The sequence below is a fragment of the Anthonomus grandis genome, chromosome 1, assembly GCF_022605725.1.
Source record: "Anthonomus grandis grandis chromosome 1, icAntGran1.3, whole genome shotgun sequence".
Classification (NCBI taxonomy): domain Eukaryota; kingdom Metazoa; phylum Arthropoda; class Insecta; order Coleoptera; family Curculionidae; genus Anthonomus; species Anthonomus grandis.
This window is the reverse complement of record NC_065546.1, coordinates 26,517,036-26,531,985: the sequence shown is the minus strand read 5'-3', so window position 1 is coordinate 26,531,985 and position 14,950 is coordinate 26,517,036. Positions and strand designations below refer to the sequence as shown.

The 14,950-nt window shown below is 32.1% G+C and overlaps 1 protein-coding gene and 2 long non-coding RNA genes across 4 annotated transcripts in view; 1 reads left to right on the top strand and 2 right to left on the bottom strand.

Moving 5' to 3' along the window:
- The window catches only part of LOC126743592 (sodium-coupled monocarboxylate transporter 1), a 182,665-nt gene that overhangs the window by 76,205 nt on the left and 91,510 nt on the right, over window positions 1–14,950 (bottom strand). For both annotated transcript variants that reach the window (XM_050450768.1, XM_050450759.1), the window contains exon 3: window positions 11,727–12,049. In XM_050450768.1, coding sequence (XP_050306725.1) covers window positions 11,727–12,049 — 323 coding nt within the window. The remainder of the gene's footprint in view (window positions 1–11,726; window positions 12,050–14,950) is intronic.
- Window positions 3,444–4,699, bottom strand: LOC126743707 (uncharacterized). The gene is made up of 2 exons (XR_007662966.1): window positions 4,088–4,699; window positions 3,444–4,018 (listed from the first exon to the last, which is right to left on the bottom strand). It is a non-coding gene; the product is annotated as an uncharacterized LOC126743707 (long non-coding RNA).
- The window catches only part of LOC126743722 (uncharacterized), a 52,598-nt gene continuing 42,428 nt past the window's right edge, over window positions 4,781–14,950 (top strand). Inside the window, exon 1 of the long non-coding RNA XR_007662968.1 lies at window positions 4,781–5,056. This is a non-coding gene — a long non-coding RNA (uncharacterized LOC126743722). The remainder of the gene's footprint in view (window positions 5,057–14,950) is intronic.

The window sequence follows — 14,950 nt, the reverse complement described above, 5'->3', positions numbered from 1 at the left end:
TGCCATTTTGAAATTGTTGAAAAGCTCTTAGCCAGATCATCGGAACCTAACGGAATCGTGACATCATTAGCATTAGCAGAAGTAAACACGGGTACATTCCGCTTCAAGGTGGAATTAGATTGTGGAGGAAAGGAATAGTTCCTCGATGGGGAATAATAAGAACACGTTATTGGGTTAACTGGATCCTGTGAAATAACGTTCGTAGAAGGAATGGTGTGAAGTGACTGAACTAAATGTGTCGAAGTGTGGTCACAAAAAGTTGGTGCTGTTCGAGTAAACGGAACTGAAGCAGGCCGAAACGAACAAGAGGGACCTGGATTTACAGATACCGTCGAAGGAATTACATTGGGTGAAAGATGCTGTGAGACTTCTGTCTGAGCTTGAGAAACAGGAAGAGGATGATCCAGAAGGGAGTCCTCTCCAGGGGAAGCCTCAATAGTAACCGGCACCTGCAAAATTTCCTCTACACTCATTGTCAAGGTTCTCTTAGCCATTTCTAACCTATCAATAATAGAATTTAGCTGAGTAGACAAACTCATTACTTCTTCAGAAAAATCAGGATGAAATTCTAATAACTTCTTGAAACGACCCTGGATATGTAAGGCCGCAACCTACTATACTCTTTATTAATATTTAATTCACTAAGACCTGAGATAGCACTTTCCAATAAATTACACTTTCCTGTACAAATATCAACTTCGTTATCAGGGTCCAATTCTATTACCTCAAACATCGGCAAGCTATTAAGTTTCTCTAATTTCAAATATAACCTTAAACGTTGACGCTTTTCAATAAGAGTACCAGCCGTGATAGCACCTCGAGATGATAGCTCATACTCAAGCTCGTCCAGCTCCAATTTATTTATATCCATTTTCCCCAAAAATATCTCCGCCAATAACACAAACAAAAAAAAATAAAAAATAAAATAATAAATTTTTTTATTTTCTTTTTTTTTTTTTTTTTTTTTTAATTATAGTCCCCTGTATGTATTGTGTATTGTGATGTAACTTGAGCAACTAAGCCGCTAACAAGGTACGGTGCACACAGTGCAACCCACCCCGTTCCAAAAAAAATTAAAAAAAAATCTGAAGTCCCGGGTTTGTACTGCCCCTAACCTACGTTAAAATCCCAATGACAGTATAAACGCTTTACTGAGTTGCAACACTAATCACTGTTAGTAAAACACCTCAGTAAGATTCCCCCCCAACCTAGAATAATTATACCTAATAATATATCTATAATAACAATATCTAATATAAAATACCTATCTAAATTTTATTTCTATAAGCTCTAAATATGTTTATACCTAAATCACTCTTAAAAAATCTCCAAATTCAGAAAAACAATTCGAAAACAATTTATATTTTCACAGTATTACAGTAAGCATGACCCAGCAGTGCCGATTTTCCCCTAGCCCAGCAAAAGAATTTCGCCCAAAAAAATTCAATTCGCCTCAAAGATTTACTATAAGTAATTTATTTAATTAGCCCTGTCTAGCTGAAACGTTACATTAAAAGAAAATCTTAACAAGTTATAATCCTAATTAGAAAATGAAATGTAAGTAGATAAGTAATCTTCAAACTTTCAAACACCCCATAATATATTAAATCTACCAAAAGGAAATTAAATTAAAAAAAAAAAAAAACTTTCAAAAGAAAAGTACTATCTAAAAAAAATGAAAATCCAATCTCCCCTTCCTTCCTTAATTTCCATAAATTTTCTTAAAAATATTTTTGTTGAGCCTTAGTATGGGTATGTTCTAATGGAAGACACCCCATACTGGTAAAAGAGCACTAAGTGGAATTTTACCACCACCAGCTAACTGTACAAAGTTTGTCTACCCATTGACTGAGTTGGACAACCCCAATGTTTCGCGCCACTGAGTCATCCAACTTCCGCCAAACGCCCACTTTGTAGAGCGGATTTTTTTTTTCTTTTTTCCCTTTCCTTCCCTTCCCCTTCCCTTTCCTTTTTTTTTTTTAAGCATCTAGTATATAAAATTAAAAAAAAGTATATGGAAAGCAAAAGGAAAAGAAAAAAAAAAACTCCCTATAATATAAGACAAGTTACTTGGAACCACTAATTGTTTCACCCTGTAGTACCAAAATAAGAAAAAAAAAAAATTTACTTCAAGTATCTTTTATACTACTTGTGTACACCACCCTGTATAATTCTATAATAAAATTAAATTAATTTAAAAAAAAATTCAGGGATTAAAGTCCACCCTGTATACCAACAAAATTCAATGAAGATTTATTAAATTGATTAAACAATAAAAGTTGACCCTGACCTTCCTATCAGTAAAACAAAATCCTATTTAAAAAAATTATTTAAAACAACCCTTATTAATAAGTATGTACTTGTATATGAAAACCACTAATAAGTCATATTCCTGCCTAAAATTAAATTATCAAGGTTTATAGAAAAATTCTCAGAATTATTTCTTGTAAGATACCAAAAAAAAAAAAAACTAATTATTGTCAATAACAGGAAAGCTATATATAGTAAGGAATGCTATTCAATGTTATAGTCCCTACATATTTTATCTCTATACTGTCCATGCTTATATACCCAAGTCACAATAATCACAATATCACCATCACTATCTACTAAATCACCCCCCTGAAAGTTAAGACAATTCATGCCATCAGCCGGAGATAAAGAATGGAGAAAAAAAAAATATGTCAGTCATAAATTTAGAGAAATGAATTATAAAATATGTGAATATTTAACAAAAAAAAATGAAATGTTGCATTACACCACCTGTATGTTATGCACTGAAATGTCGATATTTAAAATAAAATACTGTTACATAACTTGCCATGAACATTAGCCACCGCCAAATTCAAAATTTACAATACATTAGAAAATAAAAAAAAAGTATCAGAAACTTAGTTATCTTAACCTTTAAAAAATCATCACACCCAAAAGAATTTATCACAATTCCATGAAACTTCACCCCCCAATTATCATCATATACCTAGCTATGAAAATTTTAAAACAACCCTAGAGAAGATGCAGCAATACCCAATGTACAAAAAAATCATATCCATATATATATATTAAAATTGCTGAAATAAATTTAAATTTTTGTTTTATTAAAAGTGTCTTACCCCAAGATAAGTGAGGATGACCAATGACAACTTTTGACCAGAAAACTTTTAAAAATTTGGGCGCCATCTTGTTATATTATAAATATTATCCCGGCAAGACTATCCGGTTTACAGGGGCTATTTCTAGGGAGTTGAGTTTGTTCGACAGTCTTGGTTTAAGAGTTCTAAACAACAAGAACAACTCCCTAGATCTGATAGGTTTCAGAAACCCTGTTAAATTTAAAAGATGGAACAAAAAAAAAAAAAGAACCTATCAGGCCGGCTTCGTGGGTTCTCTGTATGGTCAGTTGCCTCAGTCACACTCACTCACTCAGTAGTAAAACACCTTAATTTAATTTAAATAGGGTGTTTATTAAAGTCATACTCAATAGCTTAATTTATCAGAAACAAGGAGTTAAATCTACATGGTAAGTAAATATAAGTAAATATACAAGATGGTCTTAAAAAGGTAAACAAAAATAAATAAAAGATATATATATATATATATACAAGTTTATAACCCAAAGGTAGATACCTGAATTCGTCAGTGATCACTTCGGAAGCATTACATAATAAGGCGTAACATTGAATTGTTTTAATTTAGATAATTATACCATAAATATAGTTACTTAAGTTTTAAATATTAAAATGAGAAAGTGATAATAAATTCATGTTAAATCATACAAAAAAAAATCAAAAGAAGAATATGGTTAAGATTAAAAGAATGTGCTTACGGGTCAAGTTCCATGGTGTTCTTCTTTCGGGGGCGAGAGCCCGCGATGGGCAATTTTTCACCACATAGGGCTTACGGCATGATGTGTGTTGACGGGACTAAGGGCGGCGAAATTATTTTTCAGGCTTCAGGGCGAAATCCTCATCACCGCTGGGTCACGGCTGGCGGTTTACACTGTCATATTTAAGGAGCCCTAAGAGAGATTTCTCAATGGAAACCCGGAACACCAAATAAAATGTCACCAACGGTGAAAACTACTTACGAAGTTTCGAGAGGCATCAAACTACTAAAACCCATCCTGCTTCAAAAATATTTCGTTGAAACTGAAGAAACACTAATGCATTTTAGTTTTAGATGTTATTTTAACAAAAAAGGTGCTGGCGGAGAGAGATGATAATAGATTTATTTCAAACCTCTCTCCGTCACAGCGGGCAGCACGGTTCACTCTTGACGGACGCAGGAGCTGGAAAGACCCCCAGATGCGTCGCGGAACTGCTTAAGTAGTAGTCCAAAAGACGTCTGGGCGCAAGACCGGAGATTGAGGAACTTCACTCGTTACTTTATGGGTTTAGCCGCTATGGGCCCAACCAAAACCCATACATAGGTCACTAATAAGCAAACCATAGAGTGCCTAGTGGAAAGTACAATTACGGGCCAAATCGTAATAATCCGACACGCGGCGCCACTGGCGTCCGCTTTAGTAAACCGGTTGACCAATTCAATTGCCGTGAAATCTTCTCCATGCACAGCATATTGTAAACAATAACAAAGAATTAAAATGGTGATAATATTGATAGTGGTTTAATGAAAAATATTGGCGAATTCCATTAAGAGTCGAAGGCAATTGTAATTATGGTGAGTGTCTCAGTTTTGAAAGAAAAATTTAGAATAAAGTCATTTTTAAATATTTTAACCAAATGAATAAAAGTTAGGATTCTTCAGATCCCGTCTAAAGCGTAATTAATCCTGCAACAAGATCGTTGTCAACCATCTATTAAATTGCTTATTGGTTTAAAGCAAATTAGTTTGAGGGCGCTTCGTAAAAATATAACATTATGACAGTGGTGTACAGAAAAGTAAAAATTTGTTACATTTTCCATGAACATTCGTAGAGATTAGTGAGGGGGCTATTATTGAACCTACGAGAACGCTATTACACATTGTAAGGAAGTGTACCGTGTGGAAGCAGTTTGTTGGATTTTATTTTTCTGTGTTTTCAAATAGAAACAAGGTAAATCTGTAATTTAAACTTGTGTGTTTTCTTTTAAATAATAATATTTTGTGTTTATTTATTTAGTAATAAATTTTAGGTTTATCATGGTTCAAAAGAAATTAACATTTTTATATTTAAAATAAGATATTTAGGTAAAAATTTGATGAGAATTTTATTTACTAGTTTTACGTCAGTCGTTTCGTAATATCGTATTAATTAATATTAAGGTATTGGCACAATCTCAACAACTACTACGTTTATTGTTTGAACATTAGTCACGAGGCTTAAAAACCGAGTCTGTTAAAAAATAAAAAAAGAGTAATCATTATACTGATTCTTGAATCTTTTTACATTCAAAGTTAAATAAGTAATAAAAAATTTCGAATAGCCAGGCTACTTCTTTTGCCTTTACTGCTCCTCTTCTCCATAGGATACTTTGGATTTCTGGCACTAATGGTAATTTGACAATGCGTCCAATTAACGTGAAAATTTTAGCGGTTTATCACGATGCACGTGTAATTTGGTATGAATTTTGGTCAAATTTACGAGACGGGTCAAAGGGTGAGCTATACTAGACGTACTGACGGTCTTTCCTTCAGTGTTTATTGCAACTCGCGCCATAATTATTACTAACATGCTGAATATTTTTACGGGATAAATATATGAATAAAAAAAGTAAATACATGTATTACTTCCTTGCCCAAAGGATTAAGTTTATTAAAAAAAAAATAAAAATGAATATTTGTTTATAATCAAGAGTTTTGATTTGAAACAGACTTACTAGACCCACTCATAAAATAATTTAGGTATGCCGTGCTATATCTAAAGAAACATTTGTAAATACACGCGATGAAAGTATTATTATCTTTAAAATAATTGCATATAATTTTTAACATTTAATTAAATAATAATAAGAATTTTAAAATAGTGCTTTTATTTATTGTTTTTCTTGATAAACAGAGAGGAAGTTTTTAAAATTCTGATATCATGGTATTTAAGATTTTAGAATTATAACTCACCCTTATTTATTTTTTCATTCTCAATTAATAGCCTTTTCAAATTGTTACCCTGTATGTAGTCAAAGATTCTCCTTCTCTTCTATATATCTATATATAACATAAAATGAAACAAACATAAAAACATAAATAATACAGTGTATCTGTAAAATTTATTCTAAAAAACCCGCTATTTTCTTTTACATTTGGTGGCCACAAAATTTTGAAGAAATGTAAGGCAAAAGTAGGTATAAAAATTAAACCATTTTCCATGCAGGTTTAAAATACATTGTAATTGTAAAATCCACACGGGTGAGTTACCTTCAAATGTTCACTGCTCTGTAAGTATTTCACAAATGAAAGCGTTATTGTAATATTTGAAATAATGTATAAATAGTGTATACATTTTCAAAATAAAAAAGATTATTTTCATAAAGAAGTTCAAACTCTAGCATTTAATAAGCATCACTCAATAAAAATATCTACAAAGAAAAGTAAATAAAAGACTCAAATAAACGGCCAGATAAACTGTATGTTAAACTATTGTAAAAACATTTTTCTAACCCTGAAAGAGTAGCTACGCTAATGGATATGAATTAACACACCCAACGATTTTTAATTTTTTACCTTTATTGGTTTAAATTTGCAGGCCTACTACTATCCTGTATACAGACCGTGTTTTCATTCGTTACTTATAGGAAACCGCATAGAGGCGAAATTTTGCAACATCGTGCGTGTACGAGTGCCTGCGACAGAGCACCGCGCCGGCCGGCCCGAGGACGGGATTAGTAAACATCTGATTTTCGTGGGAGCTGCGTCGTTTGGCGACAAAATGTCACAAAATATTACGCGAAAATCCAGGCATTTTGAAAATATTTATTCTAATGTGGGTTTTACAGACATGACAATGTCTAAAACCCGCATAGAATTGTAATCTTAAAATGTTTAATATGCTGTGTTTTGCATAATGAAAATTAAAGCGTTATTTTAATAAAAATAAAATATCAACTCTGACAAAAATATAATAAAAAATCAGAAATAAAACTCTAACAAACAAACTTAACAACATATCATTTTTAAATAAAAGGCTCAAAGAAACCGCCTTCTTTCGCTAAACAAAAACTTAACCTATCGTAAAAGCTATTTCGCACCTCCAAAAGAGTTTCGGGTAAAATGGAATTGGCACCTTCGACAATTTTATTTCGCAACTCCTCTAAATTTGTTGGCCTACTAAATTCATGCTTGTAAATGGTCTGCTTAAGGTAACCCCACAGATAAAAGCCATTTGGAGGCAAAACTGGAGATCTAGGAGGCCATTTAATATCGCCAGTCCCACTAATAAGGCGGTTAGGAAAAGTATTTGTTAAACATTCTTTTACCCTAGCCGCGTTATGAGCAGGACAGCCATCTTGCCGGAAATAAACCGATCCCAGGACTACATCAGGTAGGATTTGAATGGCAGGACGAACTTCATTTTGCAGCAACTCAAGGTACTTCTGGGCGTTTAAAGTGCCATCAATAAAAAATGGTCCTATAACAATGTCGCCCAAAATACCTGCACAAACATTTAATTTCTGAGGATACTGGGTATGAAACTAAAAACTTCTGTGCTCGTTTTCCTGAGACCTATAACGAACAATGGAAGGATTGTGTTTGCTATGTAATGGAAACGAAGATTCATCAGAAAACAAAATATTTTTAAAAAAATATTCGTTTTTATTTGCCTTTTCCATCATGGTTTCACAAAATTCCATTCTTCGCCACTGGTCTTCAGGAAATATTTCCTGAGTTTTTGAATACTTGAAACATTTGTACCCATATTTTTTCCAGATACGAGCAACAGTTTTATTGCTCATTCCCAGTCCCTCTCCAACACTTCTAGTGGACCGTGTCGAATCAAGTTCTAGGGTACTGCAAACCATTTCTTCCTGCCGTTCTATATCCTGGACCACTTCAACAGGTGGTTCTTGACGTTTTATGTGGCATTTTTTACAATCTTGAAGACAAAAAGATGTCTCAAAATTTGTAACCACATTTAAAACCGTTTTTGTACAAGGAATCTCAAATCTATTCTCAAATGTCTGAAAACAAATCTCTATATTGTACTGCCGAATTGCCTCCATAAAACCATTTAATTAGTTAAACTCTTTCCGAAGGGGTATAAACAGCTATAGTGAAAAAAACACAAAAATAACGCTCAAAAATTATTAATGTAACGTGCAGTAACCCAGCAAAGTGAGGTCTGCTGATTCATGGTTCAAAAATAAAAACGAAAAATTCCGCCGCCTGCAAGCCGCAACCAAGCCGTGTTGCCATTATTTTGGGTAATACGTACCTCACGATAACACGATCTGTATGTCCTGTATTTTACTACACGGAATTGAAGATGACAGAAATATCCAAGCTGAAGATTCTTCTAAAACACTATCCAATCTTCTAAAAATAAATATAAATAAGATAGATATTTCTCATTGTTACCGTTTTGGCCTCCGGGTCATCTAATCCACGGCTCCTGATAATTTAGTTCAGCCATAAGTGGACGCGCCACTTTGTGTTTGCAAACAAAAAATTACTTAAAGGTTCGCGTGTTTTAATAACGGAAGTTTTAACTATAGAAAACCTCAAACTTTTTAAAATGGCGAGAGAAATATACGGAACATCTGTTTGGACGTTTAATGGACTAGTGTACCCAGAAATTTCGGGTCAAAGAAAACTGATTAGAAATCAAAGTGATTTGGGTGCTTGGGAAGTAAATCTGAACAAAATTCAATTAAATGGAATTATGGTTTCAAACCGGTTAGTAAAATTATAGACTCTAAACATTTACTTTTTAAGCACACGTTTATATAATTTATATAATTTAATTCTTTCTTAACTGTTTAAATTTGATTTTTTTCTGGATATAATTTCCTTTTTTCTATAATATAATTTGGTTTAGTTTTGCACTTGGAAGAACTCCATATAAAACTTTTAATCTTTGTTCTGATTATTATTAAAATCTAAATATGTATTTTTTTGTTAATTTAATATGTGGTTATAAGAAAATGGGCTTTATAATTTTACTTTTTATTTGTTATTTAAACCAACTTTCGCCCTGTTTATCTAAATGTCGTATAACCATAGAATTTATTTTTTATTTTTGTATAGATTATTTAATACGATTTCTTGCCGGTTCTTGGCTGTTGTAAAAACCCTGGGGATAGACGGTTGACTGCGTGTATTTAGGGCTTCATCTGCATCGGGTGGCTTCTTTTTGTTCTTGCCGTAGTTTCACTTATAATTTTATAGATTTCTATAAAATATCAATTTTTATCTTTACCTTCTTTTTGACAGTTTATGATTTTAGACTGAATCTACATAATAAAAATGTGCCACTCTTAAAATAAACAACATGTACTTGAATATTGCACACTTGAATGTCCGGCCCCTTTTTACAGGATTTAATGAGCATTTTACGATTCTAACGGAAAATGAATATGATTAATATATCATATTGTAACAGAAACTGGGTTGAACCCAAACTGTAATGCCAATTCACTTAATATTCCAGGATATAATTTAATTCATAAGGATAGAGCTATCGTGGAGGCGGCATTGGGGCATATGTTAAAGAGGGATTGAACACCAAGGTCATTAATTTTACTTCTTCTACTACTGCCGAACTTGAGCATATTTTCTTAAAAGTTACCCTACCTAACATGAAAATTATTGTAGGAGGTTTCTATCGTCCTCCACTCTTAAATCCCTTAAATATTAATAATATATTGATCGACTTGGAACATATAATAAACGAGCTTTTTTTATTTGATATTATAATTTTGACAGGAGATTTAAACCTCGACTTTTTATCTTCTTTATTTATTCTTTATGTCGACTTTTTATGCTTTATCTGCATAACCCTGTACTGGATACCCTTAACACCTATGTCCTCGATCAAATTATTAATGAACCTACTCGAATTACTAATACCTCTAGCAGTTTAATTGACTCGATTTTTATTAACAATAAAGACATCGTCAATATCCTCTATTCCATTAGAGGAGATTCCATTAGACAAGCGATTGTTTTTGTCAAAATATCTATTAAATTTATAAAGCCTCGCGTTTTTTTCAATACAGGACTTTTAAAGACTTTAATTAAAATGTTTTTAAAATGATTTACAAAATCATATGGCATAGAATTTTTTTGGAAAGAAGCATAAAGAAAAAAGTTAATATCTTTATTGATCTTAATATGTCGTTTTTTGATAAATGTGCTCCAATTCGGAGAATAAGAGCAACAAAACCTAGGGCTCCTTAGCTTACCAGAGATATTCGTTAACTGCAGAGATTAAGAGATAATGCATGGCGAAAATTTAAAATGACTAAATCGGAAACTAATTACAATTATTAAACTAATTACTAATTACTATTACTAAACTAATTACAATTATTATAAGACTTTTAGAAATCATACATTATCTTGAATTCGAAAAGAAAAAAGACATCACATATTAAATATTTCTAAACTTAATAACCCTTCCAAGCTTTGGAAAACCCTACAAGACTTAAATATTACTTCACAAAATAACAGTATTCTTCCGCCAAATCTATCAAACGCTGAAAACATAAATAAATACTTTACCTCTTTTTTTACAAACAGTCACTGAACGGGATAAGATAGAATACTACAACAATAATGTTTATAATTTTAAATCTAGATTTAAATTTTCACTAACAACTTCTCAGCAAATACATTCAATTTTGTTAATTCTTAAATCAAATGCTCTAGGTGTAGATTCAATCAATTTAAAAATGTGTAGCCCTTTTAAAGAAGATATTATTATGCATACGATTAACTCCATAACTGAAACGAGCGATATACCGACTCTCTGAAAAACTGAAATTGGCATCCCTTTACCTAATATAAATAATCTTCAAACCCTCTCCGACTTAAGAGTTATAAGTATATTACCCAAATTGTCTAAAGTATTGGAAAAAGCTTTATATAACCACTTTTTTTTTAATTTCAATAAAATTATTCCTGATTTTCGGTGGGGACTTAGAAAGGCGTTTAGTACGGCTTCCGCTTTAGCATCGGTACTCGATTATGTCTATTAGCTATTAGCTAATCATGTTCTATTAGCTAAACTTAAATACTATGGCTTTGAGTCCGATGCACTTAACCTGGTTGGATCATTTCTTCGAGACAGATCGCAAAAGATCAGTTTAGGTGACTATCAAATTCTGTTTCTGTTATGCTCTATACTTGTATATCTTATGTATTCTTATACAGGGCGTCCCATCGAAAACAGTCCAGCAAGGTTTGGGGCCCTTTAAAAAAAATAAAAAATGCTCGGATCCGTCGATTTTTTTCCTAATACTTTTAACCCCTTAACATCAACCCCTTGGCGGGGGTTGCAACCACCTTCAAAATCTTAAATAGGAGTGGGGGGTCAAGTAATAGCTTATTTTAAAGATCTAAAGATCTTTTTATTCTAGTTACAACTGCCAAGTTTGAAATTGCTAACAAGTACGACAGCCTGTCAAAGATGTTGAAACAATACCATTGCTTAATACTTTTTGCGCTTGATTTCTTTTCGCAAAATTCTTGATTTACAAAACAAAAACTCTCGCACCCGTCATTTTTGATTCTAGAAAAACTATTCTATAAACAAATAAACCGACACCTGACAATATACTTGCGATACTTACCAACAGATTAAATATTATACTTATAGTTGATATTCCAACAATTGAGCCCCAATATGGAATGCCAACAACAGTATTTAATGCAACACATGGCGTATATACGGTTACTCCTTGGTTTAAAAGTTGCCTAACTATATATGTGGCAGATGCCAAACATCTTACTAGTCGAGAATTAAACCTCATATCAAGATATTGATATACTGAGGTTATTCCTAGGTTAAAGTAGACAGGAACAAATATAAAACAGACTATAGGATAAGCCAAAACCATGCCATAAAGAGTTTCCCACATTGCGCTTCCTCGGTAAAAAAGCTCTGAAGGATAACCTAAAAACAAAAATAATTATTTAAAATCTATGTTCCAAAACCTAACTAGCCTCTTGTATATAGATATTGCTTTTTGTAAATTCTTATTTAAGCAATATTAGATATTTATTGTGGTATTTTTTTACTTCAAATAACAGATTGTTTGTTTTTCATATTCAGGTCCTATTCTATACTATTATCCCATGTGGAAAACGATTAGTTCTAAATCTAAGTCAAGAGAAGAAAGAGAAACCTAGTCAAGTAGTGTTTGTTTGAAAAGCGAGGGATATAATCGACCTTTTTTTTGACAGCCGCTGTCAATACTCCTTCAGAGACTCCAGAGCCTTAAAAGCATGGGCGATTTATGCGACACTAAAAAAGCTTCTACTCCTCGACATATAGATGGCGATAAGAAAGCGAAATTACCTCCACGAGACTACATGGACTGTCTAACATCTGATATATCAGATAAAATGTGGGTATTTTTCATAGTTTTTTAGTTCCCAGACACTTTCTTTTTACTTCTGCCAAAAATCATAACAAAATTGATCTGTTCTTATATTTTGCACAAAATATTGGCAGGGGTTTAGTTCAGTGTGTTATGTGTCCGCTTTAATTGGTTTCCATTTTTTTTGGATTGGTAATGCACTTAGGATAATGCACAATTTCTAAAAAAGTAAATAATATTGTTGTAAATAAACTGAGAAATAAATCGTACGAACTTGGCATCAACATAAGTAGTTATTGCAATAAACCTTTATTGTGAAAATAGCAAGTGAAGTAGAAGCTTTTATGTTAAATGTCTGGATCGCCAACGACATAGATTTTTCGGTTTTTTAACATCACCAATATGTATGTAATAACTTCAGATTCTTATGCGTTGAAACCATGATATTCTTAGTAATAAACAATTCTATCTATGTAAAAATTATTTGTTGAGGCCTTAAACCAGATGTCATACATTCGTTTAATCTCCAAGGTCTAATACAAGGTAAGTTAGAATGGTTAGCTTAAGTCTAATTATTAATGATAATGATTGGATTAAACTAATCTCTTTAATTAATAATTTACTTGTATGGTAATAATAAAATATTATACTTAAATTAATAATGTGTCTTCAGACTGACACTACTGTTATGCAGCTCAATATTATTTTGTATTATGTATTTTAAATTAATAAATTAATCTTTTCATTTCTTTGAGTCTAAGATGTATCGTACATTCCATTTAAAAATGTCTTTTTTCAGACCTTGATTAAAGAGACTGACCACTTTTAATCACATCATAGAGCACCAGCCGAAAATAAAATAACTTGATACAACAACATAATTCATATTTATTGCATTATGTTGTTGTATACATATTACTGATACATATATAAAATTCATATAAACAAAATAATTCTTCAAAATATGCTTTTTATTTCTAGGCATTAAAGACCAAAATAAATTACCCAGTAAAGCTCAATGCGCAGCAAAATTTATCTTGTTTCTTTATAGACTTTTTCACAGGTTTCGTATCAAACCTTACTCTAAAGCTAACTCCAAACCTGGGAAAAAAGCAATTTTACTAGTTTTAATGCATGAGCAATTTCAGATTCTATAAGTCTATGAAAAATGTATTCTTGAAGTCTATGAAATTTTTAAAGACAAATGGAAAAAAGGGTAACTTGTGTTAATTTTACTTTTAACATATTTACTTATTGCCGCTTAATTGCTAATTTGTTGATAGTTATATAATTTATAATACAGGTTACGGAACTGGAATGCGAAACATTTTAACGTGCCTGGCACATAATTAATTAAATAAATAAAAATAACTTTTATTAACCTTAAAGTTACAAAAAATAGGATACTTAAGTACAATGGAAACAAAGAAAAAATTTATGTAAACTTGAAGTGCTAAGTCTAGCAAGCTGCTATTCTCACTCAACCCATTTAAGGTGCGCCTAAGATAAAATATTTACATACGCGCTATTCTTGACATATGTTGTATAACTATTTTTGAACAAAACAAAAATAATACCCTGTTGGCTCATGACTGTACCCATGTTAACAATAGACAATCGATCCCTCCCAGTTGCAGCAAAAGCATTGGAGGCACCCCGCGCCCACCGCAAGTCACCCAGCACTTCCTTGCATGTTCACACTTCTGTCTGTCCCTTAGAAACTGTCGAGATTTAAATTTATTTATATTGAGAATTTTAAAATGGTCTGGTATAAGATTGTATATGCTGATGGCGTTGAAAATAAAAGATCTCTGAAACATGGCTGTTTTATGTTGTGGTACAGTAAAAGCATGGCATAATCTAACGTTAACATTGTGAATTGCTGTGCGTGGTAAAAATTTGGATTTAAGAAGTTCAGATGATTCCGCTTCAGTAAGCAATTTATGAACAAAATTTAAAAGATGGTGTGTCTTCGGTTTTCCATATTCAGCCAATTGCATTCAAAGATCAAATGAGAGACATGGTCACATTTACGTATTCCATTCAAAATCCTACAGCATGCATTTTGTACTTTTTCCTCCTCACTTAGACAAGGCCCGTATAGAAAGTCACAATAATTAAAATGCGATAAAACAAGGCTATCACACAACATCTTTTTTAATGGAAAGTTTAACAGTTGTCGGTTGTTATAAATTAGTTAAAGAGCATAAAATCTTTTTTTCTTAATCTTCTGTACATGTTCGTGAAATCTTAAATCCTTATGCACTATTAAGCCCAAATTTTTTGCACAAGATATAAAGGATAAACTTGTGGTGCCAATGTGCAGATTTAACGACTTTTTTACCATGACTTTTTTGGTTTTACTATCAAAACACAATAACTTTGTCTTGATGAGATTTAAGTTAAGATTATATTCGTAAGCTAATTGATTAACTATATTAAGATTCGAGTTTATTTTTCCGGCAGCTATCTGA